A 25,780-nucleotide genomic window follows, 5' to 3' on the forward strand; every position below is an offset into this window, starting at 1 on the left:
GGTCAACTGGTCCAAGAGTTCAGATATTCCAAAATATTACCTGTATCAATGCTCCCTTGGGTACTGTTAGCCCTTCCCAACGATAGGCTACGATGGCTTGCATTGCGAAACTGAATGGATGAAGTGGAGTCTATGGTGTTTCTCCGTGCTCCCAAGGCGTTGGTTGGAAAAAGAAACTGGGTATACGAAACAGTCTAGACAGAAAGAAAGAAAGAGCGAAAGGGAGATACAAGGTTAGTACAGGTTAAGTGCAAGTTTAACCTCCCTTATCCAGAAATCCAAACTCCTTACAAAATGAAAACTTTCTTTGTTACCAGTTACTCACTTTTGCTTTTGAGGCAGAGCTCCTGCTCTTGCCTCTTCACCTCTCAGATCATCAGTCTCTTTCCAGCCTCGCATCTCATATGAGATGTGAGGATGGCGAGAGACTGGAAAGAGACTGATCTGTAAAATAGTGGGAGTCATGGATTTGTGTGGGGTAAATTGCCTTACCACCTGGAAGGGGGGGCCTGGCAGTGTGAATGGTGATAAGATGGGGGCACCCTCTCTTTTTTCTCATTTCTCCCCTTTTCTTGTAGAGGTGGGGATTTGCTTTCTATTCCACATTGTTCTTTCATTCAGGACAGGGTTGGGGAGTGGGGAGATTTATTGGATTTGGGCCTAAATATGTTCTTTATGAGTTGAACATTCTGAAGTCATATCAACAGTAATGAAAGGAAATTGTTTTCAAAAAATATCTGGAGAAGATATTTACAGTTTTTTCATTTTCATTAGGATAATATAATGCGAAATTAGCTTAGGAAGCTTAATATTTTATCCTTTCTGATAAGTACTCTTACCTTCCCATTGGCTCCTAGTTCCACACCTTCAAGGCCAACTATATCTTTCAAGCAAACCCCTGCGGCAGCATGACACTGTCTTCCACATTCCGTTTTCACATCTCTGAGGAGGAGAGAGCAGCAATTAGTAAGATTTGTATTTGTTATGTCAAATCCCCATCCCTTCAATATAAAGAAGAATATAAGGTTAGTTATACAGCTTTTTTTCCAAACAGTAGCAGTTTGAAAGTTGGACTATGGCTGGATATACACTGCATTATAATTTAAGCAGTGTTCCGTTATCTGGACAGAGGCCACGAGGGGGCACTAGAGAGAGAAGGATAGTGCATTGGGGGGGGGGGGGGGGGAGTTGAAGGAGGAAAACAATTTCCCCAATTTTTGCTGGTTATTTCCCTTCCCCACTTCCCATTTCATAAACAAGGGTTGTTTCCACAACAGGAACTACCAGGAAAACAGGCAGAAATGGTTTTACTTCTTCAACCCTTCTGCCATAAAATGGACCATCCTTCTCTCTCTAGCGCCCCCTAGTGGCCTCTGCCTGGATAATGGAACAGTACCGCAGTTCCAAACTGCATTATATGACAGGGTAGAGCAAACCTATGACTCTGGAGACCAGTTCAAATCCCTGTTCTGCTGTGAAACCCACTGGGTGATCTTGGGCAAGTTTTGGTTATATGGATTGAAGTACCATACTTAGCCTACTTCTAGACAAGAGGTCCTAGTGTACTAACTCACAGAACTGTTCTGAAAGCAACAAACACTGCAGTCAAAACTTAACACTTTCTGCTAGTTACTGTGAAATACTGTATACTTCCATATTGACTGACTGACTCATCCACTCAAGTTATAGACTGTCTTTACCCCATAATTAAAAGTTAAGCCAGCTTACAATTAAGCAGATACAAATGAAGTGGATTTAAGGTGTCCAGCAGTAATTATACCTGGATCAACCTTACATTCTTGTCTAAGTGGTTTTGAGAGATGATATAATAATAATAACAACAACAAAAACAACAACAACACTTTATTTATGTTTCACCCTTATCCCTTCTCCCCGAAGGGACTCAGAGCAGATTAATCATATAAACAGACACAGGCAAACACTCTCTTTTTCCTGGTGGCTTTTCCTATTTCTTTCCCTAGAGCTGTTGTTAGCTATAATCATGGAATAAAGCAGTTTGATAGTTATAGTATAGTTATAGTATTTAAAATCAATATGTTGGTCAAAAAGTAATAGAACTTTCTACACAACTCTGCAATTTAAATCCAAACTGGGGTGCCTCATTGATTGTTTTTTTAGGAAACAAACATGTTAGAAGAGGCATTTACTACATCATGAATAATATGACACTTACAGCAGAGTCTTGCTTATCCAAGCTCCGCTTACCCAAGGTTCTGTATTATCCAACGCAGTTTGCCTTTTAGTAGTCAATGTTTTTGTAGTCAATTTTTCCATGTTTTGGTGCTAAATTCATAAGTACAGTAATTACTACATAACATTGCTGTGTCTTGAACTGCTTTTTCTGTCAATTTCTTGTAAAACATGATGTTTTGGTGCTTAATTTGTAAAATCATAATGTAATTTTATGTTTAATAGGCTTTTTTCTTAATCCTTCCTTAATATCCAAGATTTTCGCTGCTTATCCAATGTTCTGCCGGCCCGTTTATGTTGGATAAGTGAGACTCTACTGTACTTGCTCTTCACTAAAGTGTATTAAATGTTACTTTTTTACTTGCAGAAATTGCTGCATTTCATTTTTCCTGGAATGGAGAATTCCTTAGTTAATGTTTTGGTTAATGTTTTGCAAATAAATGTTAATGTACAACTACAGCTCAATAAAGAGGTCCTTTACTGCAAGACAAGAGAATAAAACACACAATCAAGAGAATTTTCTTTAAAGAGAAGGATATGCAGCCTTGCTTTTCGATAAGCAGAACATGTATTGGGTTCAGATGCAGATCTATAAAAATCTATTAAGGAGTTTATTGGGCATCTATTCTTTAAGTGACAGCTGAACACTTTAGTATATGAATAATTTACAATAAAATTAAATATTAACCAGATTTTTTAAAACCTGAAAGCAAAAACGAAATGCCATAGCACACACGACAGAAGTTTGAAAATTCCATAAAGCATGCAGCATATGTATTTTTCAGAACAAAATATGGGGATACCCTATTTAGAGTAGATAGAAAAAGAGGATTAATCTGAAAATGCTCCCTAGCTCCATTATATGGATGCACAAACTACCGAACATGAAGAATTTTTTTAAAAAGGAAATAGTATAATTACAATGAAGACCTGGTAAGTGAGATACTGAAATATAATTTTACTCTTTCTACTCCAAAGAAAAATTTCCTCCTCTTGAGCCACTACTGATCTGGGAAAATCCTGAGATTGATGTAGTATTCTGCCTGCCCCCACCTCACACAACAAATGTCAGTTTCAGAAAATGATTTAAAATTTGTCTTCTACATGACCTCAGCCTTGAAAACTACGGGCCTAACCACAAACTGACCCTACCGGCATTCTGATATGGAGATCCATTTAATATGCAGATTTAGACTAAAGATGCATTTGAGTCATAAGAAACTGTCCTTTTATTATGCCAACTTCAGAAATGCCACCCACCAATCAGTTCAAATCTGTATGGCATCTGCCAGCCAATTCTAATTTAATTTACGATTTCCAACAACCACAGGCTGTTACATGACCCTCTTCTATAGGGTCATGTAAAAGTTATGTCATACCAACACTGACCAGATGTCACCCAACTTCTCTGAGCTCAAACGTGTTTCATCCTATCAAAACAAAAGCAAACACTATTGTTGTCTATCAGTAGTGTTGAATCCAGTGTTGGAACCAATGTTGTCACAATATTAGCCCAACTCTCAGTAAAAAACTTCTGTTGTCAGTCAGTAGTGCTAAATCCAGTGTTAGAACCAATGATGTCACAATACTAGCCCATCTCTCAGCAGTATATTTTTCACACAACTTGCACAAGGAACTATCCTAATCCTTCTTGCCATGTTATTGAACTGAAACTGATTCAGAGTGTTGGTTGCACACAAACAAGATGTGATACTGGTCATAGTTATCCACGAGTTATTCTCATCCACAAGCTGCCACCTGGTAGAATTGTCCATTGTGACAGCTAGATCCCTCCTCCTTTCCTATCTGGATCTTGACTAAGTGTGGTGTGGGAGAGTGTTTCAATAATGTAAAATTTGTATGTGTTGTGTATATGTTCATAATGTATACTGTGAGTATATTACAATTTTAACATTAAAAAATTAAAAAATAATGTCAAATTTGATCTTTGCAATAATTACCCATAAAAATTCAATGGTGTGAAAGAAATAAACTTGTCCAATCTACTTGTCCGAACGTATCTCCTCCTATGAGCCAGCAAGTTCCCTGAGATCATCTGGAGAGGCTCTGCTCTCGGTCTCACCTGCCTTGGAGGCGCGGCTGGTGGGAACGAGGGACAGAGCCTTCTTGGTGGTGGCTCCCCGGCTGTGGAACACCCTCCCAAATTCCAACCCTGTTGGGCTTCAGAAAAGCCCTAAAAACATGGTTGTGTGCCCAGGCTTTTAATCAATAAATGGTGAAAATGGCACGGACTGAACTATGGACAAAGCATGAGGAAGAACGGATCTGATTTTATGTTTGAAATGTATATTTTTATTTCATAATGTATTTTAATAGTTTTAACTGTTTTATGTGCTGTTTTATATTGGTTTGTATGGGCATGTAATTGTTGCCACTGTTGTAAGCTGCCCTGAGTCCCTTCGGGTGAGAAGGGCGGGATATAAATGTGAGAAATAAATAAATAAATAAATACACATACCCAACATGGCTACAGTCCCGATATGGAAGCACTGAAAATATGCTGCAGAAAGATCTTCTTCCACTAATAAGGACTATTCTATAAAGTAAAATAAAGGACATGATATAGGGAATTACATTCAAAATAATAATCTTGATTAGCCAAAATCCCACCCAATTCTTCTCCACTATCCTAATATTCTTGCTGTAGACTACAGGTTATTTTTTAGAATATTAAAATGCATCACTTTTCCATATTTGATGGTAAGCCCAGGGTCTAAGACAGCCTAAATACCCCGAAGATGCTATGATACCATGTGACTCGGAAATTCATGTTAGTATTAAGATGGGTATGTGCTGGGAAATATCAGGTACTATAGGCTGTGCTTCAGAAGAAGGCAATGGCTAGCCACTTCTGAGCATTTCTTGCCTAAGAAAAACTCATGGAATTGATGGAGTTGCCATAAGTGAAAATGAAGGCATACACATACATGCACACCAGATACTAAAAATATGTGCAGTACAAAGGTTGCCAAACACCTGCTGTCCAAGCAGGAGAGCTTTGAAAGCTTTGAAGTGGAAGGAAAGTGGGAAGGATGCATGGCACATGAGGGGCTCTGGTCTTGTACTAATGCGGAACCCTAACCACCTTGTACAGACTACTCCTTTCTTATATGCAAACTGAAAACAAGAAAAACAACAACAATATCCAGCATAAAATGGAATTAATCTTCTACATTTGGCCAAAGACACCGAATGAAGAAAGTAAGCTGGTAATCCAGTTCTTTGTCAGACACTAACCAATGCAGAATGGAATGGAAATTATAACACAGTTTTTTTATCTGAATGTCAGTGTCCTAATGTATTTAATAAAGCTGGCACAAGACGGAAGAAGAGAAAAGATAACAACCTGTATGATTATGGTCATTTTATTCCATATTTTATTTTACTTATTGCCATAGAGATCCAGAAAAGAAATAATCATTTTTGGTCTCTTTCATTATTTTGAAATATTTTTGACAAGGAAGCCCAGAGGAAATTACTAATGAGCCAGACAGATGATGTTCTTCTCTCTCTTTTTTTTAGCAACACACTGTGCCAGAGATGGTTGAGAAATAAATAGATCCTCTGGGCCAGAGTTCATAAAGCAACAATAATTGGTGCCTGCTGAGCAGATGACAATACAATCACTTATATATTAACAGAATCTAACATCAAACAGATGGCTTCACTCTATTGTTTTTTCACACAAAAATTACACTAAATAACTACTACAGTTGGGAGCAGTAATTAAGTTTACAAAAGCATCTGACATACTAGTCTTTTCAGAACATGCAGTCTAATACTCCAGTATACTAGAATGAGATGTGCAAGGCTTCCAACTGGAGCTGCAGGTGGAACGGAGGAAATATGCTACGCAAAGTGTCTTTAGTGTTAGATACTAATCTACTGGGGGGTTTTGTGCAGTCAGCAATGCATTAGGAACTGAAACATTTAGACTGAAATCTCCAGCCTTCTGTTAGAATTATAAATTATTATCAGCAACACACTTCTAGCATTAAAAGACCATTCCATCCTACTGAAAGAGAAGGAAGGGGAAAATAACAGCATCGGACTGCAGATACTGAGAATTTGTTTCTTTTTAATTTAAAAATCTTTTTATGAGGAAATTAGAAGGTTCATTTAAACTGGGAAAAAATCCAGTTTTTAATTAGCTTATAGTTATTACCACCAGGCTAATACACAAAGCTGACCAAAAAGTTGGGGGTTCGAATCTGGAGAGCGGGATGAACTCCTGTCTGTCAGCTCTAGCTCCCTATACAGGGACATGAGAGAAGCCTCCCATAGAATGGTAAAACATAAAAAAAATTGGGTGTCCCCTGGGCAACATCCTTTCAGACGGCCAATTCTCTCACACCAGAAGTGACTTGCAGTTTCTCAAGTCACTCCTGACAGGAAAACAACAACAACAACAATGCAATCATATGCTGCACTTTCTATTTATAAAGCACACAAAGTAGATTCGAACAGATACTGTTATTTTCCATTCATCCCAACTTACACTGGATACTTAAATAAAGGCTCACTATTATCTATTGTAGCTGAGGCCCCTTGAGTATTATCTTGTGTTTACTTGTCTATCTAACGTTTCTGTAGACAGCCAATTCTCTCTCACCAAAAGCGACTTGCAGTATGTTCTCAAGTCACTTCTGACACAATTAAAAAAAACATATTGATCATCCTCATGTCTGCATCATTTATTGTTGTGAGTGCTAGACCCATCAGCCAGGCATTCAAAAGAGAGAGAAGTGGTGCCAGAGAGTAGAATTGAGTCAATGTTTCTTTTACGTTCTCATGAATAGATTTAAGTTCTTGTTTTACAGCACTCTATTCAGAAAAAGGGATGGTTCCTTACTTTGGTAAACACTGTCCACCAAAGTTTTTGGGGTTAATTTTTTGACTAAAATTTCTAGACTTATTCATGAGTATATATGGTAATTTTAATTCTCGAGTTAAAACCATATCTTTGTTATTGTCAAAAGGAATTAGTAACAGGTAATGAGCTATTTCCAGCCAGTTGTTTCTAAGCTTTAATAAGCAGTAGGCATTGTCACATGTATAAAAATCAATTTTTCATATGAGAAATACATTGGTGTTAACATATTCCCCTCAATATAAGGAAGAGCATTACTCTTGGCAACAACCGTCATCTATCAGGTTTGCATGCCCATGTAGATGTCTATTATGACACAGGGCAAACAGGTTCATCCCATTCTCCATCAATAGGGCTGCTTGTTGTTTCAGATAGTAATTGATTTGTACTCATTGCAGCTTGATGATGAAGAATTTGCTACAACACTGTGGACCTTGTGGCAAGATCATTTTCATGTCTCAACCATGTAGACCAGCTTTCAGGCTTCAGAAGAAAAAAAGGATTCTCCATATGTGTTGTGTTTGCCTTACATGGGTTTCTTGCATAAGGGAAATATGCTGCTTTGTATACAGAATCCTATTTATATTGAAAAATGATACACTGGCTCCCACAAAGGTACATTTTTCCCTTGAACTTTTTCTCTATTCTTGACCAATAGGTATTTGCCTGTAAATACCTGCCACTCCTTGTATCATTCTGTCGCATGTTCTTGATGAAATGAACCTTCTTAAAGTTCTTTGGTCTGGGTGAGCCTGACAGAGTCCGGCATCTGAAAAATAACAGAATTTCAACTATTTAAGTTCTCTAGTGGGTGACTGAAATACCTCAACACAAAGGCAGGAAGGAAAAACCAGACCAATTATTTAAGTCAACCTTCTCCATTTAGGAGCTCTGCAGAAAGAACAAAAAACAATAATGTCTAGAAATAAAGAGACTTTAAAAAAAACCAAAGCAGAACTTCCTGGTTTTTGTTATACCTCATATCAGAAAAAGTGGTTATGAAAAAATATGACATTGTTCAATTTCCCTGTCAAAAGTGTTCGCGATGAAACGATTTCCATGTTTTCCTTATTTTAAAACACCTTGGGAAAAGCTCATGTTCCTTGCTCATAAAAATATTCAGCAGATGGAATCAGAATTTCCCTAAAACATTCCATCTCCCCCCACCCCATCCCTTTAAAGTTGTGCAAAGAGGTGGAAAGTGTGACAATGAAATGGTACGGTATATGTATCCCTTAGCCTTCACACAGAAAAGTAAAAGGACAGGATGACTGAGGACTGGTCAGCAAAGAATTAACAGGCAGAAAGTACAGAAAGTGAAGAAGTAGACATAATAGTATGCAAAAGATTTTAGGAAGAGGTATTGAGAGGAATAGGCAGTTATTTTGGACTGAAAGATAGATAAAGAGTGAATTAATGCTGTTTGACACCACTTTAACCAGCATGCATCAATGCTATGGGACTATGGGAGGTTAGTTTTACATGGTTTTTAGCCTTCTCTACTAAATAGTGCTGGTGTCTCATCAAACTACAACTCTGATGGTTCCGTAGCATTAAGTCATGGTTTTTAAAGCAGCGTTGAACTATATTAATTCTACACTGTAGAAGCACTCAAAGATACATGCAAACAAGTTAATCTAAAACAGAGGCAAACAACAATTTAACCTCCAGATGTTTTATATTACAATGGATTACCGTCAGCCATGTTGAAAGGTGTTGATGGGGATGTGGCCAAAGATTCTCCACCCTAATCTAAAATATGAGCTATTTCATATATCAAACATTTGAATCATGTAGAATATATAGTTAATTTATGGAAATCAGTCAAAAGCAAAGACATGTAGTTGTAGAAAATGTTATATGCTTGTTAAGCAAATAAATAGGGATCTTAAAAGGCTTTTGTTTTAAAGACATAAACTAAAGATTTTGATTCTGAGCAGAGCAGTTTATTTTTACAAAATGAAAGGAGTCATCAAAATCTTATATGACATTTTACTCAACATAAATTTATGGAGATTTAGCTACATAGGAAAGGTGCTAAGAAATACTGTCAAGTGAATTGCAAAGATGCATAACAGCACATCATTAAATATATTAAATAGGCATTGGGCTCAATGCAATGTTCATTGGTGCCATTGTGCATTCTTCTTAAAAGCTTCCCTACTTAGTTATGTAACAGTAGTCCTCTATTGGGTACAGACTTAGGGAAAGTATCAGGTAAAAGATAAATAACTTTGCATGTCTCCTGTTATTTGGTCCTCTCCCATATATATTAAGGCAGATAACTGACCACAAATTGTATACAGTTATCTAAGATTGGCACTTCTTTCATAGAGATTTTAATCTCCTAGATAAATCTTCCTTACTACCTTACATCATGTTCCCTTTTAACATTTTGCTATTCCTATCAGCAGCTACAGTAGGTTCCAATTAAAGGCAACCCCGCTGTGTACAGAACTCTGCTGGAAAGATAGCTCCAAGTAAACAACCTGAAATATTAAACATTATTTATTTCTTTTGGCAATTATAGCCTCGTTTAAATAATTTAGAAGGCAAATCATAATATTCTCATGAATGATCTTTTAGGAAGTTGCTGTTAAATAATGTCACGCAGCTCCCCACCTTCTTTAGGGAGCAGAGAAAGGTAGATAAATTTCCGTTTAACAAGCTGTAAACTTGTAGATTTTGATAGTAAACATTGATAGGCAGACAAAGTAATCCAGCAACAGTGATGACTTTGCAGCAGGAGACCCATTACTTATCAAACCTTACCATCTCCCTATGAACAGGACATGAGTTGAGGAACAGTAAAAAAAAAAAAAGCCATGTTGTTTTCTCATATTTTTTAAATCTAGCAGTTCCTTTAAAAAACAATGTGTTTCTCATTGAGTACATCTACATTGTGTAAGTAATGCAGTTTGACTCAATTTTACCTGCCATGTTGAAATGCTATGATAGGATTATGGGATTTGTAGTTTCATGAGGCACCAGCACTCTTTGGCAGCTAAGGCTAAAAGCCTTGTAAAACCACAAATTCCAAAATTCCATAGCATTGAGCCATGGCAGTTAAAGTGATTCTAAATTGCATTAATTCTACAATATAGATGCACCCATAGAAATCACTAGTACAATAGAGTCTCACTTATCCAAGCTAAATGGGCCGGCAGAAGCTTGGATAAGGGAATATCTTGGATAATAAGGAGGGATTAAGGAAAAGCCTATTAAACAGCAAATTAGGTTATGATTTTACAAATTAAGCACCAAAACATCATGTTATATAACAAATTTGACAGAAAAAGTAGTTCAATAGGTAAAGGTAAAGGTTTTCCCCTGACGTTAAGTCCAGTTGTGACCAACTGGGGGTTGGTGCTCATCTCTATTGCTAAGCCGAAGAGCCAGCGTTGTCCATAGACACCTCCACAGTCATGTGGCCGGCATGACTGCATGGAGCGCCGTTACCTTCCTGTCGGAGTGCTACCTATTGATCTACTCACATTTGCATATTTTTTAACTGCTAGGTTGGCAGGAGCTGAGGCTAACAGCAGGCGCTCATTCCGCTCCTGGGATTTGAACCTGGGACCTTTCGGTCTGCAAGTTCAGCAGCTCAGCGCTTTAACACACTGCACCACCACCAGGGGCACCGTAGTTCAATACGCAGTAATATCATGTTGTAATTACTGTATTTACGAATTTAGCACCAAAATATCACGATATATTGAAAACATTGACTACAAAAATGGCTTGGATAATCCAGAAGCTTGGATAAGCGAGGCTTGGATAAATGAGACTCTACTGTACAAAAATACCGGTTTCAGTACAGTAGAATAAATGGCTGCCATTCAAGGATGTATTGAGGAAGCAAGGGACTTTATATCTAACAGATCCAAGACTGTGTTGAGAATAAATCATTCTAGCCCTGATGCCTATGCCTTAAGAGCTCACCAAAGTCACATGGGGAAAGGCTTCCAAGGTGAGCATGGTACTTTGGGGCAGAGGAACCCATTGTTGTCTCAATCAGTCAGTATTAGTCAGAGTTAGGATTGCTCCAGACTGTAGACTTCTGTCTAAACTAGGCACGGAAAACCTTTTTTGCCCTGGGGCCACATGTCGTTCTGGGAGGGAGGGCTGGGCCAGGAGGGAGAGTAGAGTGGGCCCAGGAAGAGGTGGGGCTGGGGGCCAAGAGGGCTTTGGTGCTCCCTTGCCCCTGCCTGCCTCTTCCCCCAGGGCTGTGCTTCTGCCAGCATTATGCCAGGAGGAGGGCCTGAGGAAGGCATGAGGTGGTCTAAGAGTACTTCAGAGGGCTCCTAGCCGCCGCATGCCTTCCTCTCTCGTCCTTTTGGCTTAAGGACACAGCGGGCCACTGCTTCCTTATGCCCAGAGGACAGGGAAAATTTGGAGGGCCAGGCATAAGCGCCCAGAGGGCCATGTCTGGCCCAAGGGCCTCGGTTTGCCCATGCTTTGTCTAAACTAAACCATAAGTTAAATACACAGAATGAGTTATGTTTTTAGACTGCAATTTCTGCAATGGATTACCATCAGACATACTAAAAGATGCTGATAGTAACTATAAGCAAAGCCATCAGGTCAGAGATTCATCAAACCACCCTAAAATGCCAGGGTTTTTCATGCAGGGGTTTTTAAACACTCAGCTCTAGATATAAATCTCTTTGCTATATTATTAGATTTAGTAGAATTTCTGCCATTATCAGCTGACTGTATATTTCAGAATGATCCTTTTAGCTTAATGCTTTTCATACAATGAAAGCAATTACTGGTGATGGTAGAGGCGGATAATGTGTGTTGGTGAACTATCGCTCCCATCATACATCACCACTGGTTAGGCCAGCATGAACTGATGGGAGATAAAAGTCAGCAACTGGTGGACTGACCGAACCCTGAGTTATGGTGTGCATTTTTGATATATTAAGAAGTTCACTGCAAAATTATAACATGAAAAAAATCGCTCTTCAATCAAACAAATAGCTAAAACAGCACATATTAGTATAGCCAAGTTAATAAACGGTACACACAACACAGAAGGGAGACAAGAGATCAGAAAGTTCAATGCATTCTATTCATTGCATTTTGGCACACAAAACCTAAGAAATTATAATAATGTGTTATGTGTTCAAAGTCTCAATCGTTTTTAATGGATTTGCGACTTTTTGTTTTCTTCCTCGTAAAAGAGCCCAATTAGTATGTTGTTAACTTGTTCATAACAATAAATTAATGATGCAAGAAAGGAAAGAGGAATAAATAAAAAAGCTGTAAACAAAATTACTTAATGTTATAGTGTTTGTGTTGAGTTATAAAACCCTAGTCCTAGTTAAGCCTTTGTCCCTAGTTAACATAAGTACCTTGATGAAAGGGCACTTGTATCCCGAATTGGTAAAAAGATTACATTCATTCATTCAGATTTTGGTATCTAATGAGAATGTTAGTTTTAGTGAATATACTGCTTTGAAAGCTTGAAACTGATTATAATGTACAAATTTAGAAACCTTTATTTTTAGCACTATGAATATTTTTTATCATTAAGCTTCCAATTCAACAGAGGAGTTTTTAAAAAGAAAATAATTAAATGTTATACTTTGGCCATTAATATTGTTTTCATACAAGAAAAAACAATAAGAGTAGATCAAGTATCATGTTTTAAAAAACAAAGGTGAGACTTAAAGGAACAAAATTATATATTTATGGTTGTGAAGGATGACTCAAGCAATTGAATCATGCTCAGCTCTGAGGTTGCAAAGAGATTATTTATTTCCCTCAAATACTACGGGTTTATAGCTTCTGTATATTTTAGCTACAAAAATGTATTTAGCAGAACACTGGAACTTTCCAATAACAAACTATTTTCAAACATTACTTTCTTAAACCTCTGTTCTATCTAATATAAGGAACACTTGAACTTGAATGAACCCTCCCCCCCCACTTTGGTTATTTTCTATATACAGTAGAGTCTCACTTATCCAACACTCGCTTATCCAACGTTCTGGATTATCCAACGCATTTTTGTAGTCAATGCTTTCAATATATCGTGATATTTTGGTGCTAAATTCATAAATACAGTAATTACTATATAGCATTACTGTGTACTGAACTACTTTTTCTGACAAATTTGTTGTCTAACATGATGTTTTGGTGCTTAATTTGTAAAATCATAACTTAATTTGATGTTTAATAGGGTTATCCTTAATTCCTCATTATCCAACATATTCGCTTATCCAACGTTCTGCCGGCCCGTTTATGTTGGATAAGTGAGACTCTACTGTAATGAAATTCTGGCACCTCATTTCTGAAAAGCTCTTCTTGGTGAGACTTGCCTGGCACTGATTTCGCCAATTTTTTGAGGTCAGCTGAACTCCAGGCTTTTGAAGTATGCAATGTTTTAATAGGCCTTGGCTTTATGAGGTTTCAATATCACTCTTCTTAATCTTCTACTTATTTATTGTTTTAATGCTGAGTCTGTTTGTTTCAATGGATTGTTTTCAAACTGTTAGCACTGTGGGAGTTGTTCACTATTAAAAAGAGTGTAGTATTCTGTATATGTGCCTACGAGCACTTATGGTTTTCATAGTGTTTTCTCAGACAAAGAATACTCAAGGAATGTATGTGTTAGAAAACATTGGGTTCTCAACAGTATCACCATCCAAAAACCTAGATTCTTCACTTTTTCAAGATGCTAACTTCAATGCAGACTACATTCCCCTTACATCAGTAGCAAAACCAGACCTTGTATGCACATATATTTTAGAAATATCATGCAGCCATTATTTATATATACCTCCGTAAGGGAGCATTTTCCTCAATGTCTTCCAATGTTTCCAATGAAGACCTCTGGGAAATCAACCGGCGTCTGCGGAAATAAAAATAAATTACATTGTATTCTGCTTAATATAAACAGGACATAACAGAGAACTCCAATAAACAAAACGTCAGGTCCTGTGAGGTTTATATTTTCTCTGAAATATCAGCTGGAGGTATGCTCTCCTGGATCTATCATGAAACACAGACTGCCTCACTTAGTAGGAAAGCTTTTAACCTAGGCTGTGATACCAGTCACAACCCTTTCTATACAGAGATAGTCTGGTGAAAGTCATGAGTGCCATGATAACCTCCTTTTTGAATTTCTGCAATGTGTTATATTTGAAGCTATCATTGAAACAGCTCAGACACATCAGGTTTGGAAATTTCATACAATTTCCTAGCTGAGAATGGTGGAACTGATCTTGCGTTGATAGCACATTGTCAGTTGTTTTGGCTTCTGACTCATTTTTAGGCCCAAACTGAAGTTCAGGTGTTGATCTTTAAAATCCTGAACAACCTGAGGCCAGAGGATCCAAGCAGGAATGAGAATAATGTAGCCACCCAGACCTTCCTAGACTGCCACTCCACAAAGACCTACCCAGTATAACCAATGGTATGGGTTGCTAAAAGTTGCACTCCAACTGGAGGCCCATCCAATTCCCAACACTGACCTAAAAGGATATTTCTTCACAGATCTTTGTGGTTGTTCTTAGCCAAGCCAGGAACCTTGGTCAAGCATATGCAGGGGAACGGGAGGGGGGGCTCCTGCCAGTGGACTGGCACAGCTTCCACCAAGAATGTTTGCTAACTTGGGTGTCCTACACTGCCTTAAAACCATTAAAAAGACAGCCGTGTAATACGAAATGTATCTACAGTTCTGCAAACAAGTACTTCAACTAAAAGAGCAAGAGAAGAAAAGGAGATAGTAGCCCAGCGTACCTTCACCACATTTATTTTGATAGATTAAATGTTTACTGTCCAGCTAGCAGCAATTCAGTTTTTTCAATAGTATAATGCCAAGTCTTTAACTTTGTTTGTGGTTTTTAAAATACATTATAACTGTATTCTCAATTCGCTTCTGACATAATAAATAAATAAATAAATAAACAGTCCTTCCAATCTGAGATTCTGTTACTATATGGTTGTTCTAAGAAGGTATCATATACATTTCTTTAACAATTCCTGAAGAAAATTTGTCCTTTCACACCACACATTATAGCATTATGATTCCACTTGAGGATCATAGAGGCTGTAGTGTGGAAAGACACTGCAGTGTCTTGGCTGAAAATACCCTATCCTAAACTGCACATCCTAAAACCCTATAGGCTAGAACCATGGTTTTTGAAGTGGAATCATACAGCTATAATTTGTGTAGCGTGAAAGGGTTACGTGGTTACAATCACACACAATCCAAGTTTCTTCAAAAGGTACCTCCAAACATGAAACCAATCAAAGCCATTCTGTTTTTTTTTCTTGCCTTCCTTCCCTCTTCTGACATTTCATGCTACTCCTACTAGGAGGGTTCCCACACCCAAGGAAACGTTCTCTTTGACAGAACTATAATAGCAACACCTTACAGTTCTTGGACCAATTACCAGGCCCTTGCAGGCTTTCATATGTCTCAATGGCCACCAGAACTCATCTCCAGCACACCATATTCTTTCTTCTGCTCTCCATGCTTCCCTGCCTTTCTGAGCTATGAATTAAAACTACAGAGAAAGGAAACAGGAAAGAAAATGGAGGGGATGGCTAGGTCAGCATAGACAGAAAGAGAAGCAAGAGAAAGGCATGATGGTGAGCATCTAAGGATATGAAAAAGAGAAAGTCGTTTTTACAGCTTTGTTTACTGCTCCTAAATCCTCAAGATTTTTATCCAATGTTACCCTCTGTTTTCCATACAAAGCGTAATCATTAAGGAAATACCATTAAAGCAAATAAAATATCTATGATACGATGTACCTACAACAGAATATGAAAAAATAATGTAACTGGTCATACAATAATGTGTATGTAACACATCACACAAATTCAATGCAATAATACAAAAGACATAACAATGACTAGAACCAGTATGTTGTAGTAGTTTGCAACACTGGACTAAGGAGTCCAGAAGACAAGTTTTTTACTCCACACTTGGAAATACACTGGGGGACCTTACTCAAGCCACTCTCTCTCAGCCTCAGAAGAATGCCATGGCAAATCCCCTCTGAAAAGATTTCGTTAAGAAACCCCCATGCTAGGCTTGCCTTCCATTTGCTCCAAGTTAGAAATCTGACTTGATGGCACACAACAACAAATATCATTGTCATCATCACCACAATACCAACACCCTGCTTTTTTCATCAGTATTAAGACAAAAAAGTGGCTCACACCAACAAGGTGTAATGACAGAGTAATTATAGATGCAGCAATCCTAGTGGATAGCAGACTCAAAGGCCATGAGAGGAAAAAGGTAATGAAATATCAAGACCTACAAATGGAGATTTGGCATTCCGGGAACAAGAGCCCCTCTGGGAGCAATTTCAAATGGTTTGACAAAACAGCTGGAAAAAATCACCATGGATATGATCATAACAGCACAAATACAAAAAAGTGACCTTGTTTGGAATGTGCTGTATTATGATGCCTGACTAATCCTATATTCTATCATAGAATTAGAATCATTGTTTATTCAAAACTCCAGTTAAAAAAATTAATTAGATAATATTTTATCAATCGTGTCAATTTAATATGTTTTATTTGCTTTTGCGGACTTGAGTTAATTTTGTTGCTTATCTTAATTAATTATTGTTTATGGTTTGCACTGTTATTTTGTTGTAAGCCGCTCCAAGTACCTCGGGGAGATAGCGCAGGATACAAATAAAGTTGTTTATTATTATTATAATTATTATTATTATTATTATTATTATTATTATTAAAAGTATCATTTTCAGGGTGTTGTCATATTTCAAATGCAAGAAAGCCAACGTGTGAATTAACACTATTAAGATGCAAATGAAGTGGTAGTGTATAAAGTGCACTGCCATTCTGCTACTAGTCTCATGCATTTGTATGGAATCCCTATTCGTTTCTATTTGTCCCATTCATATGGCCCCGTTTCTGTCCGCCACTTCCAAAAACGGGCACCTATACAAATGAGCTTTTTTGCTCAAGGTCAGAAAAAAAATTTTTTTTTTCAGATTTTGGGCGGCAAAGTGCCAGGGCCTACCAGCTGGCCCTATGAGCCTCAAGCACTCGATTATAGGTCCTGCCCGCTGAACACTCAATAATCATAGGCCAGGCAGGCAGGGCCTACAGCCAAGCGGTCAAAGGCCTGGCTCAAATCGAGTGCTCAGCGGGCAGGGCCTATAACTGAGTGCTCAACGCTCATAGGCCCACCAGATAGGGCCTAAAGCCAAGTGCTAGACACTTGTAGGCCCTGCGAGCTGGGCCTACGAGCGTCGACTGCTCAGCTGTAGGCCCTGCCTTAGGAGAAGAAAGATAAAGGAAAGGGAAAACAATTTAGACCACAAAGGCCAGCTCTGAGCTTCTGGGAGAAGGAAAATGAGGATACACTCCATTGGAGAGTATATTTTCTTGTGCTGACCAAGTGCGGATCAGCTGCTTCTCTATGGTCTAAATCAGCATCTCCCCCCCCCCCCCCCCCGGCCTTTCTTACTAATAAGCAACAGCCAGGCAATGGAAAGACACATAAATGTATATGCAGAACTACATGCACATGCAGAATCTTGGCTTAAGTGTGCAATATTAGGTATAAGGTCACTGTGTAGTTTTTCAGATTTGCATGTAAGTCTAAAAATATATCCTCTGCACATATGGGAGTCATACTGTATTAATCTTTACACTTCTGTATGTTTTTCTCTTTATTTCGTGTTCTAAATTTGTGCAAATGTGCATGCGTTTATATTTTTGCAATATAGTTTTAATGTATTATATTAAAAATACTAGAGAATTTTTTTAAACCAGAAAAATAATGTTTTCTATTTTCGAAGGGAACTGATTTCAGTAATCTTATTAACAGTCCAACAATTTTACAGTTACCAATGGATGTTTATCTTAAAGACAATTGACAGAAATTAAATACAATCTATCTAATCCCTTTCCAACTTCCTTGCAGTTTTCAACAATGCTTACCACACCCTCTCACTGAAAGTATTTCATGGATTGTAAGACACCATCAATTGTAAGATGCAACCCAATTTTGGAGCTCTAACTTTGGGGGAAGTATTTTGATTCTAAGATGCACCCCTTTTATTTGAGCATCAATTTTAGCGCCTCAATTTTTTGGGAGGGAAAAACAGTCCTCATTGAGTCTTGCTGCTAACCCTACAACTTTTGTGCTGCCCCTTCACAATTACACTAAGGCGATGGCAGGGACAAAGACAAGTGACAGCAACCTCGAGAGGAGAAGCTGCATGCATCAGCTGCCCTGAGCCAGAAATACTGGCATGAAAAGTGTGAGGTTGGGGAGGTGGCAGCAGCATCAAGTGCTGGGTTGCGTAGGCTTTCTGGGTTCTCTGTCACTCTCTCACTCACTACTCCTGCTCCCCGTTAAACAAAACAAAACAAATCTAGAATGCCCGCAATTGTAAGGTACACCCCCCTTTACCCTTGATTTTGGAAGGGCAAAGTGTATCTTAGAATCAGTGAAATATAGTAAATAAAAATACTGATTTTTTAAACTCAGAGAATACTTCAGTAAACATTTCTAAGTTCTCGTGTATGACTCTGTGGTCTATGGCCAGTTTCTGATATGTGGACTTCCTACAATAGTTTCTGCAATTTATAAATGTTTATTTGACATAGCATATATTAAGAAGAGAGGGTGTAAGAATGTAAAGCTGATCCTTTTGAGTTAGATTTTACTGTATTTTACTGCAACATTAACTGTATGTTCAGGGTTTAAATATATATTAAGAACTTCATCTATAGCCAACTTCACTGTGATGCAAGATTTCTGGTTAAAATCTCTAATCTTTTGCATTAGTAGCATTAGAATAAATAGGTCAAAGGAGAGTGGGAGAGAAGATATGTAGAAATCTCATACAGTTGATGTGATACAAAATGCCCTGAAACAAATATAAGCAATTATGCTATTTTTGGAAATCAGTCTGAAAATATCAATTGTCAGAATTCATGCTGCATTTCCTCCACAAAAAAATGTATGTATTAATTGCATTGTTTCTACTACGACATCAAAGAACACAATTGTTACTCTCAGGGGGGATCCAGACTGCCCTTTAAAAGCAGGAGCTCCAACATTTTAAATGGGGGCGTCCAAATGATGTCCCACAGAAATGTGATTGCATTTGTCACAAAGCAGGAAAACCCTGGTTTGTGGCAAGATAATTTGATGGTGGGTTCAATGCGCACCTTCCTGAATGGTACGGGTTGAATCCACTATTTCCGCTGTCTGGACTGCTCCATCAGAAGTTCTGGACTTCTGAGGGGGCAGTCCAGACAGCAGTCTCATGTTTTTCTGGGCTTAATCAGCCCAGAAAATAGCAAGGCCACCAACCCTCTCCCCAAAACCCCTTAAAAACCACTGCAAAAAGAAAATAACGTATGGGTCCAGCATTTCTTTGCTGCCAGCCCTCTCCTTGCACTTAGGAATGACCCCCCCCTGCCCCCCGAAGATGGGGGGAGAAGGAAAATTGCTCCTGGCCTCCCCGCATTCTTCTGGTGTGTTATTCCTAAACGCCATGAGCGGGGCAGCAACAAGGAAATGCCGGCCCTGTAAGCTAATTTCTTTTTTACAGGGGTTTTGGGGAGGGGGTTAGGGTGTCTGGGTGTGCTCCTGGAAGAGTCCAGGACTGTGTCTGGACACTCAGCGGCGAAAATACAGGCTTTCAGGCCGGTGTGGGGACAGAATGCTGTCCTGACCCAAGTTTTTTAAACCTGGGTCAGCATGGACTTCTTCCCTGTCTGGAACCGCTCTCAGTTAGTGCAGAGCCACTGAATGAGTAAAACTTGTCAACCCTTACATCTGTCTCATTGATTCAACGTCTACCCAGGCTGGGACTAAAACTGGATTCAGCCCTGAGTCTATGCAACAAAACTACTGATGGTTCTTTATGGGCATGTAGTGAGTTCGGCTTCAGATGCCGAAGTATCCTGAACAAAAATTAACAGCTAACCAGAAACATTGAAAGGACTAACTTGTATTTAGTAGCTCTGATATATGAAAGTTTGTTTTTAGCTTGCTATTTGGCTTGTGACCAACAGGAATGGTGACTGCATCAAGCTGCTTAGTGCAGAAAGTAACAGATGGGTTGAAACTGGGGGGAAAATGTGCTTACATAGTTATCATATAATTCTGCTTTGAACCGAATTATATGACGCCCTTCTACGTTGCTAAATAATCCAGATTATTAAATCAGATAGTCCACATTATCTGCTTTGAACTGGATTATATGAGTCTACACTGCCTTATAATCCCATTCAAAGCAGATATTCTGGATTTTATATGGCAATGTAGAAGGGGCCTGAATCTATACTGCCATATAATTCAGTTCAAAGCAGATAATGTGGATTATCATCTTTGATAATCTGGATTATATGGCAGTGTAGAAGGATCCACAGTCTTGCCTATTAGTATGATGGAAATGGTAGACCTGTTGAAGAACTGGGAAATTCATCCTGACTTTTTTCCATTCGGTTTACTGTCTTATTACTCCCTGTGTCCTGTTTTTTTATGCCATGAGTTTTCACACTTTATAAATCAGGGCTTTGCTTTCATTTGAAGGAATATTGTTATGTTGTCTTTTATAACTGGCTAACTCACTGACAGGTCACAGCATGGATTGTATTTAATACAAGCAGCTGATTAATTGCTTGCAATCTATTACAATTCAGTGAATCATTAGAATGGACAGCCCAGAAATAAAATTCCAGTTAAGTAGTAGACAGATGAAGTAATTTTGGATGTCATTACCTTACCCATGGTTTCACAAAAACAGAAATAATGTTGGCTCACCTCACATAATTTGAGATTGGTGTCTATTGACATGTTTACAGGGCACAAGGGAAATGAATACTCAAAATATACTATGATCTCCTTTGATCACAGAACCATTTATCTGCATTCAATAAAATACGCCATCTCTAGGTCTTCTAACATAGGACTCTATAGGACTCTATACTCCTCTGGGCCAAAAGTCCTTCATTTCATTAGGGTTCACTATTATCTTCAGTTATCCACACAAAATCTAGGAACACATCCCCTGCAGATAGAGGGTTCGTAATGTACTGTATATCGATTAAAAAAAGAAAATCCTATGTACACCAAGACAAAATCTAGTTCTAATCTAATCCATCACATGGATCCAAAAAATCAAACCTTAAAGTGTAAGCAGCATTCCATAGGCACACTGAAATATTTCACTATTATTTAAAAAATAAAAATTATGCCAATATGTTTTGACCAATGGGATGTTGACTCTAGAGCCATCCAAGCCCTATGTCATTTACAATGCAAATTGCAAAAAAAGTGTCATATTTCCAGTTCAACTGTATTAGAACTGGAATATGGAAACATTACATTCCTGAACTACAGCTCTAACAATTACTCATCCAGCATTTTCAGTGGCAATGCTGACTGAGTAATTCTGGTTGTGCAGACTAAAAAGCAAAGTTTCTGAGATTTGTATGGCTCTTGGACCACTGGCTTGGAAAGTATGTTGTTATAGCCACCACAGCATCAAATCAAGAATCATGGGATTCTTCTGCATGAAAGAGGTTTTCTGTACCTTTAATGAGATTAATTTTTCATGTGAAATAGCCTTTTTTTAGCCACACAGGCACTTAGATCATCTGACACATCTTTCCTTGACAGCATAGCCCTTGCTCTGGCCTCAAACTGAAAAAAATGTAAGGTGGGGGAGGTTGATCTGCTGCCAAATTAAATGTGTTAACATGAACTACACAAAAGGGCCAGAGGCCCATTAAGTGTGTCTCAAAGCAAAAGTTCAAGGGATATTTTACCATATGCTGAAGAGAATAGCAGAAAAAAAGACTCATCCAATAATAGCAGCACTGTTTACTAGGTCTGCACCTACAGAAACATTGTTTGAACTCTGTTTGCAATATCAAATGGCTAATTCATTAGTAACATGAACTTGTCATGATCAGCTAACAAAACACAGTCTGACAATGAAAGACATAAGTTTTTTATACCATTTTTTTAAAGTCCTCAGAGTAATTCATCTGTTTGATTTAGGGCCCTTCCAGACAGGCCCAAAATGTGGTACCTACCTCGGTTTTACCTGAGACATCCAAATGGCATTATGTATCACATCAACTTAATCTGGAGAAAACTGGGATTTTCCAGTTTGCTCCAGAGTAATAAAACACCTGGAAAGATACAGACCTTAAGCTAAGGCCTGGCTCTTTCCAGGTGAGGCCCCTGTGGAGACTGATCAATCCCCACAGTGATCCCAATTGTTTAGGCTCTAAGAGCCTGAAGGAGTGAGATGGCGCCTCCTTCCCTCATTCCCCCCAACTTACCTGTGGGGCCTGTCGGTACTGCAGGCCCCTCTGGAGAGGGCTCCTGGTACGTGAAAATGACGCGTCAGGAGGTGGGGGAGGAGGTCCTCCCCCACACATATCTCCTGACATGTCATTTCCGTGTGCCAGGAGCAATCTCCAGAGGGGCCTGCACTGCCAACAGACCCCTCAAGTAATTTTTTTGGGGGGAAATGGGGGATGCTGGATGCCTTTCTGGCATGCCAACCTCACACACCACCCTGGGAAAGCACAAGATTTGGGTTGGGGGTGGGGACTAAATTCTGGGAGGATCTGGGATTTAATATCCCAGTTCTTTCAGGATTTTGTCATGTGTAGAAGGGCCCTTAATATCTATCAGTGGCTCCTAATTATATCTTGTCATATCCCCTTAATAATAAAGCAATATGTAATATTGATGTTTGTGGAATATGGATAACTGAGCACTCTCATCACTGTTCATATTTGGTCACCAATAGACAGACCGTCAGTTTCACTGAAGATATCATCACAACTATTTTTCGCACTTGGACAAGTAAATAAGTCCCAACAGACATTATTAATGCTGACCAGGGCAACACAGACTTAGTTTAATCAGACATTTCAAATCCTAAATTAAACTTGTTTTTTTCTTCTTAATTGTACAGGATTCATGATTAAAAGTACTAGGAGATCAACCTTGAGTTCAACTTTGCTTTATTTGCTATTTCAAGCACTAGAATACCCCTATTTTGTTGTACAGGCCAAGTGCATGAATATACTGCATTGTTCAGACTCTTTAAAAAGTCTCTCAATAATACTGTTAGTCCTGCCAGTAATATCCAATAAATGTTTCATATTTGTTCAGACAGCTTAACTAACTAAGCACCGGGAAATGTCAACAAGGAAAAATTATTTCAAGTCTGTCATATGGCTCATATTAGGCTTCATTACCGAGAACAAGCTGCAACCCGAAGGAGGAACATATAAAGGAAAGGAAGAAGAGGGTAAAGAATATGAACAATGATCCTGATTTTGTTTTTAATCACCTGTTGTATAGCAATCAACTGAATCCTACTACTGTATACAAAGAGCAAGATTGTCCATACTTTGTCCTAAAGAAGTGAGTCCCTTCGGGTGAGAAGGGCGGGATATAAATGTTGGAAATAAATAAGTGCTATAGGATTGGAGTTTAGAATGTTAGATATAGAAAATACTTGGATAAAAATCTAGCATTAGAAATTGGGAAGTTACTGTCATTCAGTAGAGTGAACACAAATAATTGAAATTGTTTAACCTTTAATAAATTCTTCAACGTTTTTCATTTTTTTCACTTCAGAGTTTCTTCCTCACGTGGACTAAAAAGACCTGATTGAATTTTGCCTGGAAATGGTGGAAATCCAGCATGTCTGGGAACTGTCACTTAGGATCTCATCACCTATTCAAATCTATTTGCCACCCATCTGCATCTCATTTCATTCACTCAAGAAATCTGCCTTGACTCTTAAAGATTAATGAAGACTGATTTTCAGGTAAAGTGCAATGATTTACCCCAGGTACAGTCAAGAGTAAAGACGGCTTGGGAGCACACGCAGAATATTTTTTCTGTACAACTGAATCATTGCATCCTTTCTGTGTCACCACTCTGTGTCGAGAAGTATGGATTACAAAGATGAGTAGCAGTGCATATATTTTGGTTAGGTCATATTGTCTCAGCTTCAGAGAATGTCAATGCAAACTCCTCTGAATAAAACTTGCCAAGAACATTCCATGATGGGGTTGCCTTAGGGTTGCCAGAAGTTGGAAATAACTTGACGGTACACAATGAAAACAATGACAACCAAATAAACCTACACTTCTATGTATCTATCTTATTTTAATTGTATAACAAAAAGGCTTTGGGTAAGAAGAAGGAAGAGGGGATAAAAAAAGAATAGAAGAGGTGGAAGAAAAAGGGAAAAGCAATAGGAAGATAAAAATGGGGTGGGGCTGGCTTTGCAAGTTAACCTTCCGCCTTGCACTGTGTGAATTAATGCACTAAACAACTGCAAAGGGATTGCATCACTGCCGTTCAGCCCTAATAATATGTATCATCAGAAAAATCAACTGACGGGGATTAGTTGAGGATAATCATAAAGCCCCTACAAAAGACTTCTATAGGTTGAGCATCCGTTATTGGAAATATTTTGGATTTTTTTTATTTTGGAAAACCTGTATTTGCATATATCTTAGAGATGGGACCCAAATTGAAACATAAAAATCATTTATGTTTCGTTTATATCTTAACCACATAGCCCAATGTTACTTTTATATGATCTTTTAATAACATTTTTGGAGTGGACAATTTTGGAGTATTTAGGAATTATCGATGAGAAATGTTCAACCTGTAATACCTTTTGTTACAGATTCATGCCACCTAAGGCAAAATAAGGGCAAAATGAAGTTCATTTCAAAGAGAAGGTAATGAATGCTGGATATTTCATTTATTGGCTTTCCCGGATTGACCAAGGATGGCATCTAGCCACCCCTTGAGGGAAAACCCGGGGCTTGGGTTGGGGACTGAAACCCAAAAAGAAGCGGGTTGTGTTAATCCACTTCCTCCCTGTTTTTGGGAAGTGTAGAAGGGTCCTCAGAGTCACAGAGCAGCCGCTATGGCTGGATCTACACTGCCATATAATCCAGTTCAAAGCAGATAATCTGGATTTTATATGGCCTAAGAAGTCCTTCTATTGAATCTCCATCAAACATGTCTGTGAGGGTGGCTAGAAGGTCAAAACAGCCCTTCCCAATTATCTATGGGTCTTAAGGCAGATATAAATGGATATGGAAACAGATACAGTAATATAATTTCATGACAAGAGTGATGTAATCCTTATAGTCATGTCTCAGGACTAATTCCACTAATTATAATTTAATTTACATGCATTACTACAGTAGTGACTTGGGCCATATATTCAAAGCCTAGAGAGTGGAAACAGCTTTTTATTAAACCCTGGAGAAGAAGAACCAAAGATTACACCCTAATTTTTTATACTGACATTGTAATTACAGAGCTCACAGAACATCATAGTCTGGATGTGCATGTGTTTCTAAATTAGAAACAGACAGTCTAAAAAACAACTCTACATCTAGTTATGCACATGTCAGAACAAAACTGGCTGCATGACAGAACTCAAAGATCTGGATATTAGATTCAGTCAGCAAAAATACATTAGCACACAGTGGCTTAGCTGCTAATTTGTAAGAGCAGTATATACAACTTTTAAAACTTCATAGAAGCATGCTCTGGTATTAATTAAATATTAGGTTTGTTTATGTGGAACTGGGAAGGAGAAAGCAACAGCTTTAATATTGACCTTTGAATTTCTGAAACATTATTAATCACTT

General features: G+C 38.3%; 1 protein-coding gene across 2 annotated transcripts in view; it reads right to left on the bottom strand.

The window, feature by feature from the left end:
* The window catches only part of cables1 (Cdk5 and Abl enzyme substrate 1), a 59,962-nt gene that overhangs the window by 15,444 nt on the left and 18,738 nt on the right, over nucleotides 1–25,780 (bottom strand). The window contains exons 2-6 of one of the 2 annotated variants that reach the window (XM_003219673.3): nucleotides 13,890–13,961; nucleotides 7,779–7,871; nucleotides 4,691–4,768; nucleotides 840–942; nucleotides 41–194 (exon numbers count right to left, since the gene is read on the bottom strand). In XM_003219673.3, the coding sequence (XP_003219721.2) occupies nucleotides 41–194; nucleotides 840–942; nucleotides 4,691–4,768; nucleotides 7,779–7,871; nucleotides 13,890–13,961 (500 nt within the window). The remainder of the gene's footprint in view (nucleotides 1–40; nucleotides 195–839; nucleotides 943–4,690; nucleotides 4,769–7,778; nucleotides 7,872–13,889; nucleotides 13,962–25,780) is intronic. The other variant, XM_008108637.3, reaches the window with a different exon arrangement.

This window comes from Anolis carolinensis, chromosome 4 (genome assembly GCF_035594765.1).
Source record: "Anolis carolinensis isolate JA03-04 chromosome 4, rAnoCar3.1.pri, whole genome shotgun sequence".
NCBI classification, from domain to species: Eukaryota; Metazoa; Chordata; class Lepidosauria; order Squamata; family Dactyloidae; genus Anolis; species Anolis carolinensis.